At 35.8% G+C, this 26,637-nt stretch overlaps 2 protein-coding genes across 3 annotated transcripts; both read left to right on the forward strand.

The window, feature by feature from the left end:
* The first annotated feature begins 828 nt into the window (after window positions 1–828).
* Window positions 829–15,245, forward strand: help1 (hero resistance protein 1 homologue). Of its 2 annotated transcripts, none has more exons than XM_069296367.1 (4): window positions 829–940; window positions 10,557–10,612; window positions 10,692–14,501; window positions 14,923–15,245. In XM_069296367.1, exons 2-4 carry the CDS (start codon window positions 10,589–10,591, stop codon window positions 14,938–14,940), a joined length of 3,852 nt encoding a protein of 1,283 aa, XP_069152468.1. In that variant the 5' UTR covers window positions 829–940; window positions 10,557–10,588; the 3' UTR covers window positions 14,941–15,245.
* Window positions 15,246–15,382: 137 nt separating this feature from the next.
* LOC138348239 (uncharacterized) lies at window positions 15,383–18,058 on the forward strand. Its single transcript, XM_069296926.1, has 2 exons — window positions 15,383–17,337; window positions 17,658–18,058. The coding sequence occupies exons 1-2, from the start codon at window positions 16,314–16,316 to the stop codon at window positions 17,690–17,692; spliced, it is 1,059 nt and encodes a 352-aa protein (XP_069153027.1). The 5' UTR covers window positions 15,383–16,313; the 3' UTR covers window positions 17,693–18,058.
* Window positions 18,059–26,637: the final 8,579 nt, after the last annotated feature.

A 26,637-nucleotide genomic window follows, 5' to 3' on the forward strand; every position in this document is an offset into this window, starting at 1 on the left:
CTTTTTATTTTTCAATCATAATTTGAAAATTAAAGTGATACACATTCAAAATTGTTAAACTTTAATATATATATATATATATATATATATATATATATATATATATATATATATATATATATATATATATATATATAATATGTATACATCAGCTAAAAATTAAAAATTACTAAAATATATAAAATTATATTACATTTATTTAAAATAATGGAACTTTAATAAAATCAAACCACGGAGAAGTGAGAATAATGGGAGATTGTATGTTTTAGGGATTTTAGAATCCGACAGAATAATTGAGGTTGTCGGCTTAGCGTGGGAAGCAATTTGTGGGTCCCTTCTTTCTTATCAAATTAGACTCATTGAACGTTACTTTTTCGATCTCTATTTATTTGTTTATATGTTTTTTTATCTGTCTTTATTTATTTGTTCATATTTCTTTTTATATTTTTTTTATTTACTTGTTCATATTTTTTTTATATTTGTCTCTATTTATTTGTTTATTTTAATAAATCAAGAAAAGAAAATAATTTTTCCTTTATTTAATTTTTAAAAATTTCTAATACTACTAAATTGTAATGAGTGTTTTTCGGACCAGAAAATACATTTATTATACTTGAGGAGTTATACTATAAAAGTAAAATTATAACTAACATATGATAATCATTGGTGTATAAATATGTGTGTCACTTTTAAAGTGGACATCTAAATCGAAATTTACTCTAATTATTATTTTTCTAATGAAATACCTTCTGCAGTACGTGATTCAAAATTAGTCGAAGCTCTAATGTAGGCTCCGAACACCGAATGAGAAAAAAAAAAGATAAAATAAAATGAAATACCTTCTATTCAGAAAAGGCAAAGGAGACTCACATTTCTACTTGTAAGATTCAGAAAAGGCAAAGGAGACTCACATTTCTACTTCTAAGCTCATCAAGGATTTGTAAGCTTCTTCAAACTCAAAGTATTAATGTCATGATCGAGTTCCTATTCACTAATATATCAAATCGCTTTATCTATCCTGATAAATTTATACTCTCTTCATCGCATATTATATGTCATCTTTTTCATTTGCATTTTTGAAATAATTTTATCCTTTACCTTTATTTAATGTTTGCTTAAGACAATTTTGATGAACATGTTAGATTTCAAAAGTATAAATGTATTTGGATCACTATTTAATTAAATTTTAGAGTTTATTTTTTGCAGCCACATTTTTTTACCACTTGATCCAAAAATTTTAGAAAATCAAATTTTTCCCACATCAATTTTTCTATATATTTTGTGTAAAATGTTTTTTTTTATACATATATATATTTTTATGTATAAATTTTTAAAAAGAACATCACAAAATATTCAAATTCCAATTAATTTTCCTGCTGAATCTGATGGTACTGATAATGAAATTAGATGACAAATGAATTTTAATTCTAGTTCGACAAATCATTTGTTTTTTGATTTAATCACCGAGGCACATCTTGAAGAAGATTTGAATACAAATATTGGTTTGTTGTTTTATCTAAAATTTTGGTTCATATTTAATTTGTTTGTTGATATTTTATTTCAAATCAGATTTTATAGAATTAAGTAGCAAATAGAGAAAATAGATAATGAATGAATGAACTACTCTCTGAATGAAACTAGTTACTTGTAGATTTTCTAGGTTAGTCAAAATAAAAACATTTTTAAAATTAATTAATTAATCTATTAAGGAATGGGCAAAAGTTGGCAATTTATGCATAAATTTGTGACATATACTGTGGTTCAGCTATTTTAGAAAAGGGTGACATATAAAATGAGTCATATGTGGCACGATACATGTAGAATGTCATATAGGATATACATGTCTATTTGTTAAACTTTATATTAGTTTAAGTTTTACTAGTGCATATCCAAAGTTGAAGGACATAAATGTAATTTAAAGATAAGTCAAAAGACATATTTATATATTATGCCACAAATTTAACAGTTGGCATTCTTTTAAAGATGAGTTAATATCTCAAAAGATCACTCAACTTTGGAAATTTATGTAGCAAAGTCATTAAACTTTATTTTATATCAATAAAATCATTCAACTTAGACTTTTATATCAATAAAATCATTAACTAAATATATCACTTAAAAACATTTGATATAGTAAAAAAAGTTATTTTTTATGTCATATAAATATAAACCTTATAAATGAATAAAAATTAAATTGTTAATAAACTTTTACAAACAAGCTTAATTAATGAAATGCATACTTTTATAATATTAAAGTATGTAAGCATTATGACATTATTATTATTATTATTATTATTATTTTAAAAAAATATTTACACAAAATTGACTAGTTAAAGCAAAAAATTAAGTTGAAAATTAACATTATAAGAAAAGATCAAAGATTAATATAGTCAAAATAGTTATAAGCTTCAACGAAGAAGTACAATAATATATAACATTATTTTTTTTTATTTTTTTGAAAAAAATTACAAAACAAAAAAGACAAATTTTGTTAGAGCATTGTTATTTAATTTTTGCATTGTTAAACAAAAGCTGTCAGTTATAATATATTTAGAAAGTTAATTGAGGTCATAATTTTAAATATTATTTTAGTACTCTTATTCTCTAATGAGTCTTGATTAGATTTGTAAATACAAATTTCATTATTAATTTATTTGTGTTAATCCTCAAAAACAAATACACTAGTGGACCAATAAATAGAACTCCTAATTTTTTTTTTATTTAGTAATTAGTATGTTGGAATTCTGACCCCCGAATTCGCCTAAGGAACAGGTTTATTCTATATGTTTTTTTGCAGATTACAGTAATTACGTTTTGTAAAGCAAATAAAATAATGACACAATATTTTATCGTAAAAAACCTAACTCATAAGGGTAAAAACCACGACCTACACCTCTGTAGGATTTAACTCCACTTCATTAAAATTTGAACATCAACAACAAATTACAAAACTATGTAACCTAAGGAATTATAAACTCTAATTCCTAGCTATCCAAAGATACAAAACCCCCGATTTTATATCTTTTAATGTTCTTCAAGTTCCACAACTTGTCGAGCAACTCCTACTCACAAAACTAAGACTGTAATCAAAACTCTTAATTACAATCTTACAACTTTTTCCTCTTATATTGGCAACACTCCTAATAAATCTCAAAAATCTCTCAAACCTCTTGATCGTGTTTTGATCTTCTCTCTACGTAAGTGTGCAATCTTCATAAGCAAAACTATGGCCCTTTTTATAGACTTAGTTATTCACCTAAGTCTTCTTCAAAACAACTTCCTCAATCAAAATTATACTCGAAATCGAATTTCTCGTAATTTCCTACTTTGTATTTGACTTAGACAGATAAACTCTTCCAGCAACCTTTTCCTTTTTAATTAAGAAAACACGCTTCAGTTAATCAGTTAACCACCGCCTCAGAAAAAATTGCATCAAGTTTCCTTGAATAGTTTCTTAAATCAACTTTGCTGAAGTCCTGTTAAAAGTAGGACTGTAACTGCTCGATCAAGTTCTTTACTACCTTTTTCAATTCCTTGTTTGAATCAACTTTGTATTTGCCTCCACGAAACCTTGTTAAGTTCAACTTGTTAAGTATACTGCCTCAGGAAAAAACTTACGCACAAGTTTTCCTTATTGAACTCAAGTTTGGACTTCATTTGTTTTTGCCGCAACAATTAACAAATTACGCTACTTCTTTCCTTATCCAACTAGGAAGTAGTTTTCCTACATTAAGTCGGCTTTCTAACAATTATCTGTTGGGAAAGACAAGGGACTAACAAAGAATGCTTGACAGGATAACAGCGGAAGAATACCCAAGTCTATACTTTCCCTTTTCGATTTGAACCAAGAGAAAACAAACAACCACAAGCAATATGATAGTAAGGCAGCAAGTAATTCAACCAAACAAATATAACAAGACAATAATAAACCAATCACACAAGACACCAAGATTTACGTGGAAAACCCTTCGATGTGAAGAGTAAAAAACCACGGGACCAAAAGCTCCACTATAATCACCAAGAGTTACAATATTGTTCTCCAAAATTGGCCACAAAATAAAGTGCCAAACAACGAGCAACAACAAAATAAGATTGCACCAAATCTAGAGAATTAAAGGAGCAAAATCACCAATTTTGCAGCTACTGTTCACGACAGTAAAACTGAAGCTGTAGACCACCAAATCCAACTCTGTCAGTTCCTAATCAAAGATTGAGATGAAGATAATATGCTGTCCAAAAATCAGCTCAATCAGACAAAAAACGAAGCGGGAATCGCAATTTGAAGTTGGTTGTTATGGCTGGATTTTTGACTGCGAATTTCTCTCTTTTTTCTCTCTTTTGGCTGCTGAAAAACTCTCTCTAAAAAAAATCTGAAAATAAGACCTAAAATAGGCTTATATTTGCCTCATAAGAATGGGCTTATGGACAAAAATGGGTTGGTCCAAATTGGGCTTTTATTTATCCACATAGGAAGGGAAAAAAGACCCATAACCCAACAATTCTCCCCCTCACGACTATGTGGAGGAGACCGCCATCCCGGCGACCATGCAACAATCTTCAAACTTCCCTCTTGGCAAAGCTTTAGTCATCATATCAGAACCATTGTCATTTGTATGAATCTTTTCAAGCTCAAGCAACTTAGAATCCAACACATCTCAAATCCAATGGTATCTCACATCAATGTGTTTAGACCGACCATGGAACGTAGAATTCTTGCCAAGATGTATAGCACTTTGACTGTCACAATAAAGCACATACCTCTCTTGAGCACAACCAAGTTCCCCCAAGAATCTCTTCATCCAAAGCAATTCTTTACAAACTTCAACGATAGCAATAAGCTCAGCTTCTGTAGTAGATAGAGCAACACATTTTTGCAACCTAGATTGCCAAGACACAGTTCCCCCTGCAAAAGTAACCAAGTACCCTGAAGTAGACTTGCGAGTATCAACATCACCAGCCATGTCTGAATCAGTATAACCACAAAGAATAGGCTTCCCTGTACCAAAACACAAACTCAGACTAGAAGTGCCACAGAGATATCTCATAACCCACTTCACAGCATTCCAATGTTCTCTTCCCGGATTAGAAAGAAAACGGCTAACAACTCCAACAGCGTGAGCAATATCCGGTCTTATACAAACCATCGCATACATCAAACTACCAACAGCTGAAGCATAAGGAACTTTCTTCATATCTTCCTTCTCATCATCACTAGAAGGACACTGTTTCGTGCTCAATTTGAAGTGCATAGCTAAAGGTGTACTGACAACCTTAGCTTTGTCCATACTGAATCTCCGAAGTACTTTCTGAATGTACTTCTCTTGTGATAATACCAATTTCTTGGCCTTTCTATCACGGACAATCTGCATGCCAAGAATCTGCCTTGCTGGTCCTAAGTCTTTCATAGCAAAAGACTTACTCAACTCTTGCTTCAACTTCTGAATCCTGCAAGTATTATGACCAACAACAAGCATGTCATCAACATAAAGCAACACAATAATAAAGTCACCATCAGAGAACTTTTGCACAAAAACACAATGGTCTGAAGAAGTCTTCTTGAAGCCCTGCTGACTCATAAAAGAACCAAACTTCCTGTACCACTGCCTGGGAGCTTGTTTCAAACCATACAAGCTCTTCTTCAATTTGCAAACATAATTCTCTTTACCCTTGACTTCAAAACCTTCCGGTTGCTCCATATAAATTTCTTCATCTAAGTCACCATGGAGGAAAGCAGTTTTAACATCCATTTGTTCAACCTCTAAATCTAGACTTGCAGCCAAGCCTAGAACCACACGAATGGATGACATCTTCACAACTGGAGAGAATATCTCATCAAAATCAACTCCTTTTTTCTGATTAAATCCCTTGACAACTAATCTAGCTTTGTACCGTGGAACTGGATTACCATCTTCATGTTTCACCCGAAAAACCCACCTGTTTTTCAAAGCTTTTCTGTCTTTAGGTAACTTAACCAAATCAAAGGTATGATTATCATGCAAGGATTTAATCTCATCTTCCATAGCATCAAACCACCTTTCTTTTTCTTCACTTTCCATGGCCTCATCAAGACTCTCAGGTTCTCCCCCGTCAGTCAAGAGTACACACTCATTGGGAGAATAACGATTCTCTCTCTACTAGATCGTCTGAGAGAACTCTCTGGAGCATCTATAATTGGTTGTTGGACAACCACATCATCTTGCACTGGAGCATCAACAACATCATGCCGGTCATTCTGAACATGATCACCATCTTCATTATTAACTTGATTTTCATCATTATGAAGATTTTCTTCCGGTGCAATAGTCAACGGAACTGGATCAACATCAACTAAGCTCTCACTAGTCTGAAAATCAGCCTTGTCAGCTTTGTCAAAATCTTCAATTGTTTGGTCTTCAAAGAACACAACATCACGGCTTCTAACAAGTTTCTTCTCAACAGGATCATAGAAACGATAGCCAAATTCATCTTGACCATAACCAATGAAGATACACTGCCTAGTTTTAACATCCAACTTTGACCTTTCATCCTTGGGAACATGTACAAAGGCTTTACACCCAAAGACTCTAAGATGATCATAAGAAACATTCTTACCAGTCCAAACTCTGTCAGGGACATCACCATCTAAAGCAACAGCAGGAGATAAATTGATAACATAAGCAGCAGTATTAAGTGCTTCTGCCCAAAAGGAATCTGACAGCTTAGCATCTGAAAGCATACATCTAACCCTCTCAACTAGAGTTCTGTTCATCCTCTCTGCTAAACCATTTAACTGAGGAGTCTTTGGAGGAGTTTTCTGATGCCTAATACCCTGCTCTCTGCAATATCTATCAAAAGGACCAATATACTCACCACCATTATCTGAGCGGATGCATTTCAATGTCTTCCCTGTTTATCTTTCAACCAAGGCCTGAAAACCCTTGAACACATCAAGTACTTGATCCTTGGACTTCAAAGGAAATACCCAGAGTTTGCGAGAATGATCATCAATAAAAGTCACAAAGTAAAGTGCACCACCATGAGATCTTACCTTAAAAGGACCACACAAATCAGAATGTACCAACTCCAGCAAATCAAGCTTTCTTGAAGGCGGATGACTCTGAAAAGAAACTCTTTTCTGTTTACCGGCTAAGCAATGAACACATTTCTTCAACTTTGCTTGTTTCACTCCAGAAAGCAAATTTTTCTTAGCCAAACTATCAATCCCCTTATCGCTCATATGACTCAGCCTTCTATCCATAACTCTGATGAAGTATCATTCTCCACCAAATTTACTGAGTCTCTGGATATGGAGCCCTGAAATACATACAAGTTAGACAACTTGTCACCACGGGCCACAACCATCAAACCTCTAGTAAGCTTCCACTGGCCAGCACCAAGTGTATTAACATAACCCTCATCATCAAGATATCCCACAGAAATCAAATTCAAGCGAACATCTGGAGCATGCTTGACATTATTAAGAACTAGTTTGGAACCATTGTTACTTTCCAAACAAACTGTCCCAATGCCAATAACTTCAACTTCATGATTATTGCCCATTTTCAACGTTCCAAAATTACCTGGAGTATAAGAAGAAAATAATTCCTTCTTTGGCGTGACATGAGAAGTAGCACCAGAATCCACAAACCAGCTAGACTCATCACGAACAAGATTAATGGCATTTTCATCACAAGAAACAAGAAGATCATTATTAGCAACAACAACAACACGATTTTCATTATCGCCTTCTCTCTTTTGTTGTCTCATATCTCTCTTGTGCTTGTAACAATATTTCATGATATGCCCATTCTTGTGGCAATAGTCACATGTAGTATTCTTGTATTTAGACTTTGACTTGCTTCTACTTTTACCTCTATCATTTTGACCTCTGAACTTGTTTCTCCCCCTATCTTCAGTAACCAAAACATCGGAGTGTGAAGCTGAAGAAGATGAGGCTTGAGATCTTCTTCTCATTTCTTCATTCAAGACACCACTCTTAGTATATTCCATGGTTACAACACCACTGGGAGCAGAATTAGTCAAAGAAACACGAAGAGTTTCCCAAGAGTCTGGCAGAGTATTAAGAAGCCAAAGTCCCTGTATCTCATCATCAAACTTTACACCCATTCCGGACAGCTGGTCAAGAACACCCTGAAAATCATTAATATGATCAGAAATAGGAGTGCCCCCTTTATACCTGATATTCATTAATTGTTTCAATAGGAACAACTTGTTGTTGCCAGTCTTCGAAGCATAAAGTGTCTCGAGCTTATCCCACAAACTTTTGGCATGTGTCTCATTCACAATATGATTTCTAACATTATCTTCAACCCATTGTCTAATATAGCCACAAACCTGCAGATGCTCAAATTCCCATTCTTCATCATTCAAAGACTGAGGCTTATTAGAAGCAAACACAGGTAAATGCATCTTCTTGACAAATAGAAGATCTTTCATCTTGCCTTTCCAAATATGATAGTTACTACAAGTTAAACACACCATTTTGCTCATATTTGCCTCCATCATTCAAAACGACAATCAACAATAACCAATGCTCTGATACCACTTTGTTGGGAAAGACAAGGCACTAACAAAGAATGCCTGACAGGATAACAGCGGAAGAATACCCAAGTCTATACTTTCCCTTTTCGATTTGAACCAAGAGAAAACAAACAACCACAAGCAATATGATAGTAAGGCAGCAAGTAATTCAACCAAACAAATATAACAAGACAATAATAAACCAATCACACAAGACACCAAGATTTACGTGGAAAACCCTTCGATGTGAAGAGTAAAAAACCACGGGACCAAAAGCTCCACTATAATCACCAAGAGTTACAATATTGTTCTCCAAAATTGGCCACAAAATAAAGTGCCAAACAACGAGCAACAACAAAATAAGATTGCACCAAATCTAGAGAATTAAAGGAGCAAAATCACCAATTTCGCAGCTACTGTTCACGACAGCAAAACTGAAGCTGCAGACCACCAAATCCAACTCTGTCAGTTCCTAATCAAAGATTGAGATGAAGATAATATGCTGTCCAAAAATCAGCTCAATCGGACAAGAAACGAAGCAGGAATCGCAATTTGAAGTTGGTTGTTATGGCTGAATTTTTGACTGCGAATTTCTCTCTTTTTTCTCTCTTTTGGCTGCTGAAAAACTCTCTCTAAAAAAAATCTGAAAATAAGACCTAAAATAGGCTTATATTTGCCTCATAAGAATGGGCTTATGGACAAAAATGGGTTGGTCCAAATTGGACTTTTATTTATCCACATAGGAAGGGAAAAAAGACCCATAACCCAACATTATCAAGCTCTACGTAAGTTTGGAATCCTTCTTTCAGTAAGTTTGGAATCTTCCTTCCAGTAAGTTTGAATCAAATTTGCTCCATTATGCATCTTTGAAACTCATCGAAATAAACACGTTCAGCCGCAACCGCTTATACGTTCTTCTTCAACTTGTTACCGCTGAAACTTTTCACTGGAAAGAAATCCTCATCTCTGTAGTATTTATTCTCCTACTTGAACTTGACAAACAACCTTTTACTACTGAGATTTCGCATTGTCGCACGTTGCCTTGACTTGGATAGAAAAATCCTTCCAGCAATTTTCCTTAGGGATCTTCAGAATAATCAGCACTTCTAACGTCCAACAAATTCCCCCTTTTTGAATGATGTCAAACTATTCGAGTCTTTGTAGCTACACAGTTTTGTATTTCATTACAGTGTATGGCATTTCATTGAACGTACTAACATTATCATCAACAACCTTGCTTTCCTTGCTTCCCCGTTTCTTGGCAAATGACTTCTTACCAATGATCTTCTTAAACATAGATCACGTCTGCTAAACTTGTTCCATGATGCAATCTTTGTCACTCTTCAAAATGTACGTATGGCATAATTCATAAATATACCCTTTTAACTTGGTTTCAAATCACATTTTTGCCCTTTAACTTTGGATGTGCACAAATAGACACTCAAACTTGTATAAAGTTGAACAAATAGACACATATGTCCTACATGTCCTTTTTTGTCCTACGTGGTGTCTTACGTGTATTGTGCCATGTAGGACCCATGTGTTTATTTATTTAAAAGTTGGATAGTTAAAGTTTTTGTTTGTACATTATGAAAGTTGGACGTTAAAGTTAAAATTTGAAGTCAAGTTTAGGGTCCAATATGTGTATTATGCCTATACATATTCATGTTTACCTATCATAGTATATTATGATAAAGAGTATTTGTTTCACTAAAGAAGTTCCTCATAAAAAAATTAAACTAGTTTTGTTAATTTTATTTATTTGTAGGGTCTATTTTATATGAAACAAAAAGAATTAATGATAAATTTTATTTAGTGATTTAACTAACACAAATGTCTAAGTTGAGTGATTTTTTTTATACAAAACAAACTTCAACGACTTTGCTAGATCAATTCCTAAAGTTGAGTGAATTTTATTGATATAAAAATTTAAGTTGAGTTATTTTTTTGATACAAAACAAACTTCAATTCCTAAAGTTGAGTGAATTTTATTGATACATGTGCATGTGATTAGTTTGAAAAATCAAATTTTGTAGATATTGAAGGCTGGTTCGAGGTTAGAGATTAAATGGAAGAAGGAGGGAAACCATTGGTACGTCTATTGTCTATCAGCACTGTAATTTTTAAGTGTTGCAGCCAAAATTTTGCTGATGAATATGTTTTTGATTTAGCAGCTACTATTTGAGGAACATAAAACAAGAATCACGAATCTTATTGATGATTTCTTGATTCGGACGAAGCAAAAAAAGAAGAAATTCATTGCTTCAAAATTGGATGTGATTCGAAAGCTAAGAATGGAACTGAGATTCCTAAGAGCAATTGCCCTGTTAGGGAATTCGACGAATTTGGATGACTTTTATTACAGGATGTATATTCATATAAAGAAATTCGATCTACTTGCTGAGTTCCTTTTCTGTGAAGATGATTTAATCCTAAAGAAATACCACATGGAATGTCTTGCCCCTCTGCCGCTAGAAGAGATAAGAAATTATTTTAGTTTGAAGAATGAATATGTAGCCACGGCGATAGAGATGAAGAAGTTTGAATACCTCATCAGAAATCTCCATGATCTACCAAAGTATTGTTATGATTTGCTTCAACCCCTCATGAGTGAATACAACATTCTTCGGCAAGTATGCACACATCTCAGAGATTTCTATCAGTTGGAATGCAACAAAACAACAAAAACAGAATTTCTCCATACTCGGTATGAAGTGGCAGTTGATAGAGTAACACAATTCTGTTCTGATCTTTTGACTGGAAGGTACAAAAGCTATAGATATGAGTATGCCATCTCTGAATGCTCTTCCAAGATCACTTCTCTACTCATCGACATAATCCCTCTTGAGCTGGAGGTTCTCCACATTTCTACTTCTAACCTCATCAAAGAATCAAGGTCAAAAGAACAAGAAGGATTTGTTAAGCAAATCCTAAAAGCATCTCCAAGGATTCTTCAAAATTATCTCATTCATCTCCAACCACACATGGAAGTTGCGGTAGATGTAAATTACGCTCCAACTCAAAGCATTAATGTCATGATGGAGTTCCTATTGATCTTTCTCACTGATATACCAAAACGGTTTATCCATCATAAAAAATTGAACGATATGTTGGCACATGCTGGAGTGCTTACAAGAACAATATCTGTTCTGGTGAGCAAGCAGTTGGAGGAGATATCTGAGAATAATATCAATGAAGCGAACTTTTCAGCTCCAGACTTTTTTCAAGAAATTGAACAAATGAAGGGAGATATCAGACACATTTTTTTAAAAGCTCCCGAGTCATCTCAACTTCATTTTCCTATGGATGATGGTTTCCTCTTCATGAATCTTCTACTCAGACATTTAAAGGATTTGCTCATTTCCAATGCTTATTCAGTTTCTCTCATAAAGAAAGAAATTGGGATGGTGAAACAAAGCCTCGAATTCCTAACATCATCTTTCGGGAAAGTCAGGAAAACGTTGGATGGCACTAGTGGAGTAGTTAAAGATTGTTGGTTGCATGCTTTGGATGTGGCATATGAGGCAGAGCATGTCATTAATTCCATTCTTGTCAGAGATAAACCTCTCTCGCATTTAATCTTCTCACTTCCGAATGTCACTGATAAGATCAAGCTTATTGTGGCACAAGTCACCGGTTTACAGCTGGAGGATATGAATGGGGATGAACCCCTTGATGCAAAGTCTTCCCATGAGTCAATTGTGTTAACCTCATCACCTTTTGTTGAGGTAACAGTAGGTCATGAGGAAGAAGAAGCCTGGATCATTGGCCAGCTCCTTGATGAACATGAATCCGAGCTTGATGTCATTTCCATTGTTGGAATGCCAGGAGTCGGTAAAACTACTCTTGCCAATAAAGTGTATAACAATACATTAGTTGCAAGTCATTTCAATGTTCGTGCTAAGTGCACTGTTTCCCAAAACTTTAACAAGTCAAAGGTGTTGCGGGAGATTCTTCAGCAAGTTACTGGCTCGGGAGGAAATGAAAGTGAATATGACCTTGCTGAAAAGCTACGAGTTGCACTGTACGATAAAAGGTACCTCATCGTCTTGGATGATGTGTGGGATATTGCAACAGGGGAGATGTTAATAGCATGTTTTCCAAAGGTTGAGAGAGGAAATAGAGTTATCTTAACTAGCCGAAGTGGTGAGGTAGGTTTGAAAGTTAAATGCCGTAGTGATCCTGTGGACCTCCAAGTTTTAACAGATGAAAAAAGTTGGGAGTTATTCGAAAAAAGGGTATTTGGAGATGAAGGAAGCTGCCCTGCTGAACTGTTGGATATTGGACACGAAATAGTTGAGAAATGTAAAGGGCTTCCTTTGGCTCTTGTTTTGATTGCTGGAGTGATTGTTAGAGGAAGGGAAGGAAAGGAAAAGGAAAAGGAAAAAGATTTTTGGGTTAAGATTCAAAATAATTTGGATTCCTTTACTTCTTCCAACATCAATTCGCAGATTATGAATGTTATGCAATCAAGTTATGACCATTTACCATACCAGCTGAAGCCGTTGTTGCTTTACTTTGCAACATTGCAAAAGAGCGAACGAACTCCAGTCTCTACATTGATGCAGTTGTGGATGGCTGAAGGATTGGTGGATCATGATATTCCATCCAAGTGTAGTTTAGAGGAAGTAACTGAAAGTTACTTGGATGCTTTAATTTCCAGTGGTCTGATAATGGTGGATCATATCCCCTCTGGGAGTTATTGGACGTCTGTAATGATCAGAGCTTGCTATGTGCATGATGTTGTGCATGATTTTTGTTCAGTAAAAGCGGGAAAGGAAAAGTTTTTCAAGTTAATCAATTCAGGTGATCCATTTCATGCTTCTGATTTCTTGCACCGTCGACTAACCATTCATACTGACGACAAAAAATGTGTCTTGTTTAATTCTAATAAGTGTTCTGCTGGTAGTAAGCATCTCATATCTTTGAAAGAGAGCAGTTCTGCTGGTAGTAAGCATCTCATATCTTTGAAAGTGAGCAGTTCGCTGGATAACTCCAGGTATATGTTTCACACAAGACACATGAGACTTGTTAGAGTGTTGCAACTGGATGACATTCTTCTGCAACATCATTTAGTGGAAGAAATAGGGTCCCTATTTCATTTGAGGTTCTTAAAAATTTGGACTCGTGATGTAAAAGCTATCCCATTGTCGTGGTTGAACCTCCAGAATCTGGAAACTTTGCTGATCAATGCGGAATTTTCCACCATTGTTTTACTGCCAATATTATTCAAACTGTCAAAGCTGAAACACGTGAGCATTGACCGTAGTTCTTTCTTTGATAAAGAGGACATGGACAATATCCAAAGTAGACTATTGGAAGGTGAGAATTCAAAGCTTACAACTTTATCCAAAGTTGATATCTCATATTCCCAAGGAACTAATGATGCTCTAGAGAAGTTCCCAAATCTTGAGCACCTTGATTGCACCATCATGGTACCCAAGTGTCCTCCTACACACGACGATTGGTTTCCCAAGTTAGATGTCCTTAATAAACTTCAATCGCTCATTGCAGTATACAACAACCAATGGAATTATTATGGTTATCCCATTATTGAATATCACTTCCCTACCAGCTTGAAAGAGTTGCGGTTGCATTTTTTTACCGTCACACCTACTTTGTTGTCAGCAATCGCGGCATTGCCTCAGCTTGAAATTCTGGCGATTATTTACGCTAATTTCATGGAGGATAAGTGGGATGCAAGTGAGGACATGTATCAATGTCTCAAGACTTTGAGTTTGTCATTTAACAAATTATCAGAATGGGAAGTTGATAGGGAAACTTTTCCCAAGCTTGAGGAATTAATACTAGCACATTGTGAGGAGCTTACGGAGATCCCTTGTGCATTTGGGGATATAGACACTTTAAAGACCATTCATTTAACTTATATTAAGCGTCAGCTTGCAGATTCAGCCGATGAGATTAAGAAACAGATAGTAGATTTCACAGGAGAGGACAGACTTCATGTCCATATATCAGCGGTAATCAATTTCTTACATCGTCACCCATCCCTAGTTCAGTTTTTACTAATTAATTAGTATAAGCACTTTCTGTTGGATAGCAATAAAAGGCTGAAATACTGAAATAGAAAAACGTTACAAGAAAGGCACAAGTAGACAAACACGCTTTATACCTGGCATCATTTGTGGAATTTTGCATCCTATATGTGTGTATATTTGATCAATTTTATATGCAAGTTTAAGTGTCTACAGGACATAGATGCGACCTATAGTCAAGTTTTATGCCTTAAGAAGAAATAAGTTTCTGAGAGTATCAATGCATTTGTAGTCTCAGTTCATCTGATTACTAGTTTTTTTCCCAGAGATGTTTTAAATTAATGTCTTGAGTGTTTTCTTTCTCGTTAATTAACTGTGTATTGCTTCTCCTTTGTTTTATTTGCAGTTAAGCCAGGAAATTTAGGCATTGCAGATGGCTTGTAGGACAGGGAGACGGTACACAAGGTGAGGTGATTTGAACTTGGTTTAGAGATTTCAACATCATGTTTATGGAAAGGCCACGAGAGAGTGGAGTGGCCTTGCTTGGTGGAGTTAGTTAAGAAATAAAGTTACGTATTTGCTATCTGCAGCTATAACTCTTCTTTCTCATTTGCTTTTTTATTTTGTCTACAATGTTATAGTTGATGTTGGGATAACTCTCTGTTTTTTGATTGTTAAAACAGTTTACTTAATATGCAATATCATACAAAATTATAGTGCTATACATAATGTGTCAATCTAGTACATAAAAGGTGCATGATTTTATACAAAAATAGGCTAAACCTGGTATAATGTCATAGTATCTCTATATGGTTTCAATTTTATTTTATTTTTTTAATTATTATTTTGAGCTGTGATATTGATAAAAGAATATTATGAGGATATGAATGATGGTTATCACTTATCACCAAGTTGATGAAGCCATAAAAGATGTGGAAAACAAAATGCCTTAGCTGCCATCCATTATAAATGAAGTGATCATTTAATTTATTTCCTTTCACAATTATATTTCTCCCCAAAGTTTTAAATAAATATATTTGAAATGATGACAAAAAGTATTTAAAACCATGATCTCTAAATCAGAAAAACTTATTTTGTGCTTTGCTAATTCAATGATAGTGAGTCTTTTTTCTTTTTTTTTTGCAATCCCCTAAATTCTCTTATCCTCACATTCATTATTTTGTGTTGAGACATTATAGGAAGGCAATGATGACAATATGGTGAAAAAATAAAAATAAAAGAAACCTTCTTATAATTAATTCTAGAAATATAATTATAACAAGTTCCTATGAATAGAGTCTGGGAAAGATAAAATATATGCAAACCTTATTACTATCTCGTGGAGATAGAGAGATTGTTTTGGAAAAGTCTTCGATTAATATGCAGCAAATTCAAACAAATAAACATTGATGAAATGGGAATAGGTTGAAGTAAATACAATTAGTGAGTTAGTTAGTGTTTTATCAAGTTAGTTAGAAATTAGTTATAAGCATCTTAACTTGCACATGATAGCTAGTTAGATATAATTAGTCACATTATAAATATGTTGTAACAACCAATATTGTAACTTATTTTCTGGAATATACAGTACACAATTCTCTCAATGAGCTTTTGTCTTCTTCATCTTCTCCATCTTCTTCATCTTCTATTCTCTTCATCTTCATAGATTTGGTTACAGATTTTCAATAATTCAACATGGTATCAGAGCACAAACTCATGATTATGAGTTAGATCCTGCATAATATTTGTAGATTTCTGTAATTTTGTTGAGATTTTCTGTTGATTTGATCTTTAACAATGTCTAAAACTGACATTGATCATAATCATCCACTTTATCTTCATCCTTCAGACACTACTGGAGTTGCTATCATCTCAATACGATTGACATGGTCAGAAAACTACTCATTATGGAGTCGGGCGATGCGAATCCAGTTGTTAGGAAAGAACAAGTTGGGATTGATCGATGGTACCTTGAGTGTGGACAGCTTTGATAAAGAGCTTAGTCATCAATGGAATCGTTGCAATGCAATCGTAGTGGGTTGGATTATGAGTTCAGTAGCAAAGGAGTTACTTACAGGAATATTATATGCCAAAGATGCCAGATCAGTCTGGGAAGATCTAAGAGAGCATTTCGACAAGGTCAATGCATCAAAGATCTATCAGTTGCACAAAGGAATAGCAACAATTATGCAAGGTTCAGATAACATTTCAGTATATTTCTCAAAACTTCGAGATTTATGGGTCGAATTTGATAGTATGATTCCCAATCCTTGTGATTGCCCTAAATCCAAGGATTTTGTTGCACATATGGAGAGTCAAAAGCCAATACAATTCTTAATGGGACTTAATGAATCATATGATCATGCGAGGAGCCAAATTCTAATGACTATTCCTACACCTAGTGTTAACAAAGCCTATTCTATGCTTATTGAAAGGGAAAGCCAAAGAACTATGGCAAGCACATCTATCATGGGACAAGGAAATGAAGTAGCTGCACTTCTTGCTAGTAAGAAAGATGGTTATCAGAAATCACAAAGAAATTGGGAAATGCAATGTGATCATTGTCATATGAAGGGACATACGAAACTCAATTGTTATCGACTAATAGGATATCCACAAAATTATTTCAAAAACAAGAAGAAAGTAGGACAAGAAAATACAGCATATAATGTTCATACAGAGAGAGATGCAGAGATGACAGAGAATGGTTCTAATGATAGGAATATGCAGAGAGCACCAACATTTAACAATGGACAGTATGATCAGATAGTAAAATTGCTAGATGAAGAAAAATCTCATGCCAACATGGTGAATATGGCAGGTATGATCCATTCTTTTATGGCTAATATAGAACAAGAGAAATGGATAATTGATACAGGGGCATCCAATCATATGACTGCATATTTGGATAATTTGTCTGATGTTAGGATTATTAATCCAGAGAAATGTGAGAAGGTTTATTTGCCAAATGGAGGAGTGACTTTAGTTTCACACATAGGGAAATACAAGCTTGCAAATACAGATTAAATCAACAATGTGTTTTTTATTCCAGATTTTAAGTACAACCTTCTGTCAGTGTCAAAACTAACTAAGGAATTGAGTTGTTTTGTATCCTTTTATCCTGATTTCTGTTTGTTCCAGGACCTTTCCACTGGGAAAGTGAAGGGGATTGGTAGAGAGAAGGATGGACTTTATCTCATGAACTTTAAGAATTCCACAAAAAGAGCAGTTGCAGGTAATACAATCACAAAAATGGAGTGTGCTGATCGTCTGAATAAAACAGACTTGTTACTGTGGCATAAAAGACTGGGACATGCTTCCAGCACAACTATGAAGGAGATACTTGGTTGCAAATTAGGTGATTGTAAAGATGTTGTTGAGAATTGTAATGTGTGCCCCTTAGCTAGACATACCAGATTAGCTTTTCCAAATAGTGATTCAAAATCATGTAAAGCTTTCCAACTGCTGCATATGGATGTATAGGGACCTCATAACATTCCTACTTTTGATGGAAATAAATACTTCCTTACTGTTGTTGATGATTTCACTCGTGTCACGTGGGTATTTCTTATGAAGTTTATAAATGATGTATTGCCTATTTTAAGATCTTTCTTCAAGATGCTACAAACACAATTCAAGGATGAGATTCAAACTGTGAGATCAGACAATGGTGGGGAGTTCGTGAATTTTGATTTAGCTGAATGGTTTAAAGATTTGGGGATTGTTCATCAGAAAACTTGTGCATATATCCCTCAGCAGAATGGAGTTGCTGAGAGGAAGCATAGACACTTGTTAGAGTTTGCAAGAGCTTTAAAGTTTCAAGGTCATATTCCTAATAATTTTTGGGGTAATTGTGTTCTTACATCTGCATATATTATTAATAGGCTGCCATCAGTTGTATTAAAAGGAAAATCTCCTTATGAAATGTTGTTCAAGAAAAAGCCTCGTTTAGATCATCTTAGGGTACTTGGATGTTTGTGTTATGCAAGTGTTTTACCAAAAGGTGATAATTTTGCAAGTAGAGCTGTACAAGATGTTTTCATGGGGTATTCATCTATCTCTAAAGGTTATATCCTTTTCGACATAGCAAAACACAAGTTTTTTTGTAAATAGAGATGTGGTGTTCAGAGAGTTCACATTTCCTTTTCAACATTCTTCTGCATCTGGTGATGATTGTTCTTTTGATTATGATTATTCATGTGATTCATCCTATTATGATATCAATCCTGATATACATGTTTGTCCTACTTCACCTCCTCTTGGATCTGATTCATATTCTGATGCACATTGCCTACTTCAGTAGAGGTTGCTTCAGTAGAGGTTCCTGTTATAACTTCTATTGATAGTTCCTCTAATCCTCCAAGAAGGTCTGAAAGAGTGTCCTCTAGACCTCTCTGGATGACAGATTATGTGACTGCGCCATCTGGGAATTCTGTGCAATATCCCATTCAAGATTATATGTCCTATAGAGGCTTGTCAGCTTCACACTATAGTTTTTTGAGTATGTTGAACACTGTGGTTGAACCATCTTCCTATCAACAGGCTTCACAAGACCCTCGTTGGATAGATGCTATGAATGTTGAGATACAAGCCTTGCAGGATAATCATACTTGGGACTTAGTCCCTTTGCCTCCAGGGAAACATCCAATAGGTTGTAAATGGGTATATAAAGTTAAACTTCAGGCCAATGGTGACATAGAGAGATTTAAGGCTCGTCTTGTGGCAAAAGGGTATAATCAAAGGGAAGGTCTTGATTACAATGAGACTTTTTCTCCAGATGTCAAAATTGCTACTGTGAGAACTGTATTATCTATAGCTGCTCAACATGACTGGCATATTCATCAACTTGATGTCTATAATGCATTTCTTCAAGGAGATCTTCATGATGAAGTATATATGCAGTTGCCACAAGGTTTTCCAAGTCAGGGGGAGTCTGGCATAGTTTGTAGACTTGTTAAATCCTTGTATGGGCTCAAGCAAGCAAGTAGACAATGGAATGTGAAATTAACATAAGCTTTGCTGCATTCTCAATTTCAACAGAGCAAATTGGATCATTCATTGTTTATAAAAAGAGAAGGTAAAAGCACTGTGATCATCCTTATTTATGTGGATGATATGTTAGTAACAGGGAATGATTTGGAGTTGATTAAAAGGACCAAGGAAGAATTACACAAAGCATTCAAGATCAAAGATTTAGGAAATTTGAAATATTTTCTTGGTATGGAGTTTAGCAGGCCAAAAAAAGGAATATTAATCAACCAAAGAAAATACGCATTAGAGATAATCTCAGAAACAGGATTAGTGGGAGCTAAACCTGCGTGGACACCATTAGAAATGAATGAGAAGTTGACAGCAATTGAGCTAGATAAGCTTACTGGAAAGGAAGATGATGACATGTTAGAAGATGTAGGACAGTATCAAAGAGTCATTGGAAGATTATTGTATTTGACTTTAACAAGACCTGATATAGCATTCTCAGTACAAACTCTTAGTCAATTTTTACAGCAGCCAAAGTGTTGAATGCCTTGAATCGGACCCGTTACAAACAGAAAGGACGGGGGTCTTAGCACTATATATATATAGACGCTATGGCAAACCCTATTTTGTAATTCTGTTTTTCTCTCTCCATAATAAAACTGCTCCCTCTCTTCCCGTGGACGTAGCCAATTTATTGGTGAACTACGTAAATCTGTTGTCTTGTTTTTCGCGTTTATATATTTTCTCGTATTATCTCAAATTTCGCACAACAAATTGGTATCAGAGCCTCTCGGTTAATCGGTGTTCTTGGAGAATTCGAGATGTCTGCTTTAAACGTGAAAATCGACAAATTCACAGGGAGGAACAGTTTCAGTTTATGGCAAATCAAGATGCGGGCTTTGTTGAAACAACAAGGTTTCTGGGCGCCGTTGTCGAAAGACAAGAACGCCGTCGTTACTCCTGAGATGGCGATTCTGGAGGAAAAGGCGCACTCGACGATCATGCTGTGTCTCGCAGATGACGTCATCACGGAGGTCTCGGATGAAGAGACTGCTGCTGGTCTGTGGTTGAAGCTGGAGAGTTTGTACATGACAAAATCTCTAACCAACAAGCTGCTTCTGAAACAACGTCTATTCGATTTACGAATGGCTGAAGGTACACAACTCAGGGAACACTTAGAGCAATTGAATACTTTGTTATTAGAATTGCGTAATATCGATGTGAAGATCGAGGATGAAGATGCTGCCCTGATTCTGTTAGTATCTCTCCCAATGTCGTTTGAGAATTTTGTTCAATCGTTCATTGTTGGGAAAGATACTGTGTCACTGAAAGAAGTCAGATCGGCCCTTCATAGCAGGGAATTACGGCATAAGGCTAACGGCACAGGTACGGACATACAGCCTTCCGGTCTGTTCACCAGTAGCGGAAAGGGAAGAAAAAATGGCGGAAAGAAAAATAAGCCGATGTCAAAGGGTGCAAAGCCGGATGATGTTTGTAATTACTGCAAGGAGAAGGGACATTGGAAATTTGATTGTCTGAAGAAGAAGAAGCAATCGGAAAAACAATCAGTGTCTGCTGCTGTTGCTGAAGAAGACACCAATTCTGAAGAAGATATTGCCCTAGTTGCGGATGAGCACACTCATCATTCAGATGTGTGGGTTCTCGATTCTGGGGCATCCTATCACATCTGTCCTAGGAGAGAGTGGTTCACGACTTATGAGCAGGTAGACGGAGGCAGCATCTCGATGGCCAACAGTTCTGTCTGCAAGGTGGTTGGGACAGGCTCGATCAAGATAAGGACACATGACGGTAGCTTTTGCACATTGAACGAGGTCAGGCACGTTCCATTGATGACGAAAAATCTGATATCTCTCAGTCTTTTGGACAGCAAGGGATTCAGCTGGTCGGGAAAAGATGGAGTCTTGCGGGTCTGGAAGGGTTCAAATCTGATTCTGAAAGGTGTCATGCGTGGTACTTTGTATTTTCTACAAGGTTCCACGGTTACAGGTTCAGCCCATGTTGCATCGTCAGAATTTCACCAGAAGGATATGACTAAGTTATGGCACATGAGACTTGGTCATATGGGTGAAAGAGGGATGCAAATTCTGTCAAAGGAGGATTTTCTTGTTGGTCATAAGGTTAAGAGCCTAGAGTTTTGTGAACATTGTGTTTTTGGAAAACTACATCGCAACAAGTTTCCAAAGGCCATTCATAGAACAAAAGGCACACTTGATTATATCCATTCTGATTGCTGGGGTCCATGCCGTGTTGAGTCTTTGGGAGGCTGCAGATTTTGTGTCCATTATTGATGACTACTCAAGGATGACTTGGGTGTACATGATGAAGCATAAAAGTGAAGCTTTCCAGAAGTTCAAGGAGTGGAAAATTTTGATGGAAAATTTTGATGGAAAATCAAACAGAGAAGAAGATCAAGAGGTTGCGAACTGATAATGGGCTGGAATTCTGTTGGTCTGAATTTGATCAATTCTGTAAGGATGAAGGGATTGCTCGACATCGTACAGTCAGAAATACACCACAGCAAAACGGTGTAGCTGAGCGGATGAATCAAACACTTCTGGAGAGAGCAAGGTGCATGCTCTCTAATGTTGGGCTAGATAGAAGATTCTGGGCAGAAGCGGTTAGTACAGCTTGCTACTTGATTAACCGCGGACCACATACAGGCATACAGTGCAAGACACCTATGGAGATGTGGTCAGGAAAAGCTGCTGATTATTCAAATCTGAAAGCTTTTGGTTGTACGGCTTACTATCACGTCAGTGAAGGTAAGTTAGAACCAAGAGCTAAAAAGGGAGTATTTGTGGGCTACGGAGATGGAGTGAAAGGTTTCAGAATCTGGTCTCCAGCAAAAAAGAGGGTTATTATGAGCAGGAACGTTGTCTTTGATGAAAGTTCTTTTCTTAGAACCATTGTGAAGCCTACAACTACGTCAGAAACTGGGAGTCTTGACAAACAGGTGGAGTTTCAAGTCATTCAGAACGAGAGCGATTTAAAGGAACCTGAAGAGGAGGATCAAGAGCCACAGACAGAAACTGATATTCCAGAATCTATGCCATCAGATATCCATCAGAGTATAGCTCAAGATCGGCCAAGGAGGGTTGGAGTTCGGTCACCTACGAGGTATGGTTTTGAGGACATGGTGGGTTATGCACTGCAGGTTGCTGAAGAGGTAGATACATCTGAGCCGTCTACTTACAAAGAAGCCATTTTAAGTCCTGATTCTGAAAAATGGTTTGCTGCTAGGGAGATGAGATGGAGTCCCTACACAAGAATCAGACATGGGATCTGGTCATACAGCCTTCGGGAAGAAAGATTATTACTTGCAAATGGGTTTTCAAGAAGAAGGAAGGGATATCATCAGCAGAAGGAGTCAAGTATAAAGCCAGGGTTGTTGCTAGAGGTTTCAACCAAAGAGAGGGAGTGGACTACAATGAGATCTTCTCACCAGTGGTCAGACATACTTCCATCCGAGTGTTACTAGCGATAGTTACACATCAGAATCTAGAGCTTGAACAACTTGATGTGAAGACAGCGTTTCTACATGGAGAGTTGGAGGAAGAGATATACATGACTCAGCCAGATGGTTTCCAAGTTCCAGGGAAGGAAAATCACGTCTGCAAGTTGAAGAAGTCCTTATATGGACTTAAGCAGTCTCCAAGGCAGTGGTACTAAAGGTTTGACAGCTATATGGCGAAGTTGGGCTATACTCAGAGCTCATATGATTGTTGTGTCTACTATAATAGGCTCAAGGATGATTCGTTCATCTATCTGGTGCTTTATGTAGACGATATGCTGATAGCTGTAAAGAAGAAGTATGACATTCAGAAGCTGAAGGGTTTACTTAGTGCTGAGTTTGAGATGAAGGATCTGGGAGCTGCTCGGAAGATTCTAGGGATGGAGATCATTAGAGACAGAGAGAGAAGGAAACTTTTCTTGTCACAGAGAAGCTACATTCAGAAGGTCTTGGCGAGGTTTGGCATGTCTTCATCTAAGCCTATTGATACCCCCAGTGCTGCCAATATCCACCTCACTGCCATGTTCGCTCCACAGTCAGAAGAAGAGAAGGAGTATATGTCACGAGTCCCTTATGCCAGTGCCGTAGGAAGTTTGATGTATGCTATGGTCTGTACAAGGCCAGATTTAGCACATGCAGTCAGTGTAGTGAGCAGATTCATGGGACAACCAGGGAGAGAACATTGGCAGGCTGTGAAGAGAATTTTCCGGTACCTTAGAGGTATATCTGACGTTGGTCTCATTTATGGAGGTGATACTCAGTGCTTGGTTACTGGCTATTCTGATTCAGACTATGCTGGAGATGTTGACACAAGAAGATCGATGACTGGCTATGTGTTTACCCTTGGAGGATCCGTCGTCAGTTGGAAGGCAACTTTGCAACCTACAGTGACTTTGTCTACTACGGAAGCGGAGTACATGGCCTTGACAGGCTGCAAAAGAAGGGATTTGGTTGAAAGGGCTGGTTAGTGATCTTGGTCTGCATCATGATCAGGCTACGGTGTATTGTGACAGTTTGAGCGCAATTTGTCTAGCCAAGGATCAAGTCCATCATGAGAGAACCAAGCATATTGACGTAAGGTATCATTTTCTGAGAAGTGAGAAGAGAATCAAGGTGAAGAAAGTAGGAACTGCTGATAATCCTGCTGATATGTTCACAAAGCTGGTTCCACAGAGCAAGTTTCAACACTGTTTGGACTTGCTCAACATCAGAAGCTGTTAATTGCCCTGCGGGGCAACTCTGAGGAAGAGGGGGAGGCCTGGCACTATCATAGTGCGTCTGAAGAATCTGTTCGGAGAATTCAAGTCAAGGTGGAGATTTGTTGAATGCCTTGAATCGGACCCGTTACAAACAGAAAGGACGGGGGTCTTAGCACTATATATATATAGACGCTATGGCGAACCCTATTTTGTAATTCTGTTTTTGTCTCTCCATAATAAAACTGCTCCCTCTCTTCTCGTGGACGTAGCCAATTTATTGGTGAACTACGTAAATCTGTTGTCTTGTTTTTTGCGTTTATATATTTTCTCGTATTATCTCAAATTTCGCACAACACAAAGAAATCTCATTGGGATGCAGCAATGAGGATAATCAGATATGTCAAGAGACATCCAGGTTTAGGAATTTTGATGAGTAGTAATAAATCTAATACTATGGTAGTATACTGTGATTCAGATTGGGCATCATGTCCAAATACAAGAAGGTCGGTATCAGGTTTCTTGGTCAAGTATGGAGATTCATTGATTTCTTGGAAGTCAAAGAAACAAACCACTGTGTCTAGGAGTTCAGCAGAAGCTGAATACAGAAGTATGGGAAGTGCAGTAGCTGAGATAGTATGGTTGACAACTCTAATGAAAGAATTGGAGGCTGGCATTGAGATACCTGTTAAAGTTTACAGTGACAGCAAAGCTGCATTGCAAATTGCTGCAAACCCTGTGTTTCACGAGAGAACAAAACATATTGAAATTGATTGCCATTTTATTAGGCAGAAAATTCAAGAAGGGTTAGTAAAGACTGAACATGTTGGAACCAAGGATCAAATAGCAGACATATTGACAAAAGGGATTCCAAGAGTACAACATGAATATTTAGTTGGCAAGCTGGGGATGCTGAACATTTTTGCACCTGCCAGCTTGAGGGGGAGTGATGAAATGGGAATAGGTTGAAGTAAATACAATTAGTGAGTTAGTTAGTGTTTTATCAAGTTAGTTAGAAATTAGTTATAAGCATCTTAACTTGCACATGATAGGTAGTTAGATATAATTAGTCACATTATAAATATGTTGTAACAACCAATATTGTAACTAATTTTCTGGAATATACAGTACACAATTCTCTCAATGAGCTTTGTCTTCTTCATCTTCTCCATCTTCTTCATCTTCTATTCTCTTCATCTTCATAGATTTAGTTACAGATTTTCAATAATTCAACAAACATCATGAACAAAAGCAACACAATAGTGCGATAATCGAAACATTATCAACAAAATACATATACAATAATAGATAAAATCAAGAATTATGATAATACGACTAGTACTGCGACAAACACCAATAAACCTAAACCTTCGAAGATTAAAACAACACCTCTAAATCTACTAACCTTCTTCCTTAATAGGTAACTTTCATGCTCTTCTATCTATCGTGTGTCATGTAATTTATAAATTAAACATTAAATTGGTTTTCCAATTTGTGATACCAACTTTTTTGGAACTAGTCTCTTTGGATCTCCACTTCTTTGCAAGTAAGCAAATTTGTTCCCCTCTTTTGTGTTGGTCAAATGTATGTGGTAGGAATTATGTCAAGATTAAACTATAAAGAGAAAAAAAAAATTACAATCATTTAGCCTATAGTTCACTAATGTATAGTCCTTTTTATCCTTGGTCGTATAGCTTCAAAATACAATATTAAAATTTTAAATAATTCAGAATAATACAAGTAAAACTTATATTTCTCTGTTATAATTTATATGACTCACTTATTCAAGCTTAAATTGAATGATATATTCTCGTTTAACTTTGATAAAATAATTTACAATCACAAAAGATATTTATTATTTATTAAATCTCTTATTGTTATATTTATATATAAATAAATATATATATTAACATTAATATAAGTTCACTATAGATCATGATCATGTTAATCCTAAAAAATCACTAATTTATGTGGGCACCCCTCAAAATGTCAAATGTTACCAACTCAACACGTAAACTTTGATTTTTTATAAAAAAAAATTTAGAGTTGGGTCCATCCCATGGAGTTAATGCTTCTTTGTTAAATTTTCATTATTATTTTTGAAGTAGACACTTAGGTATTGAAGTGTCACATTTCAAGAAAATTTCATTTCTTTTTGCTTATTTATGGAAGTTTCTTCTTATATATAAAAATCCAAATAAATACAACATGAAGTTAGCTGGCCCCCAACTGCACATGAAGAGATCTCAACATCTCTTAATTTTTCATTTTTCTCTTTTTATTACTCATCAGTTATTTGATATTTATATTAGGTATCGAAAATTCAGATATAATGCACATTTTATTTAAAAGGGAAGTGTTGATCAATAAGAATTATGATAAAGAAAAGAATACTTTTTTATTTTTAACCAAATAT

This window comes from Solanum lycopersicum, chromosome 4, assembly GCF_036512215.1.
Source record: "Solanum lycopersicum chromosome 4, SLM_r2.1".
Lineage (NCBI taxonomy): Eukaryota > Viridiplantae > Streptophyta > Magnoliopsida > Solanales > Solanaceae > Solanum > Solanum lycopersicum.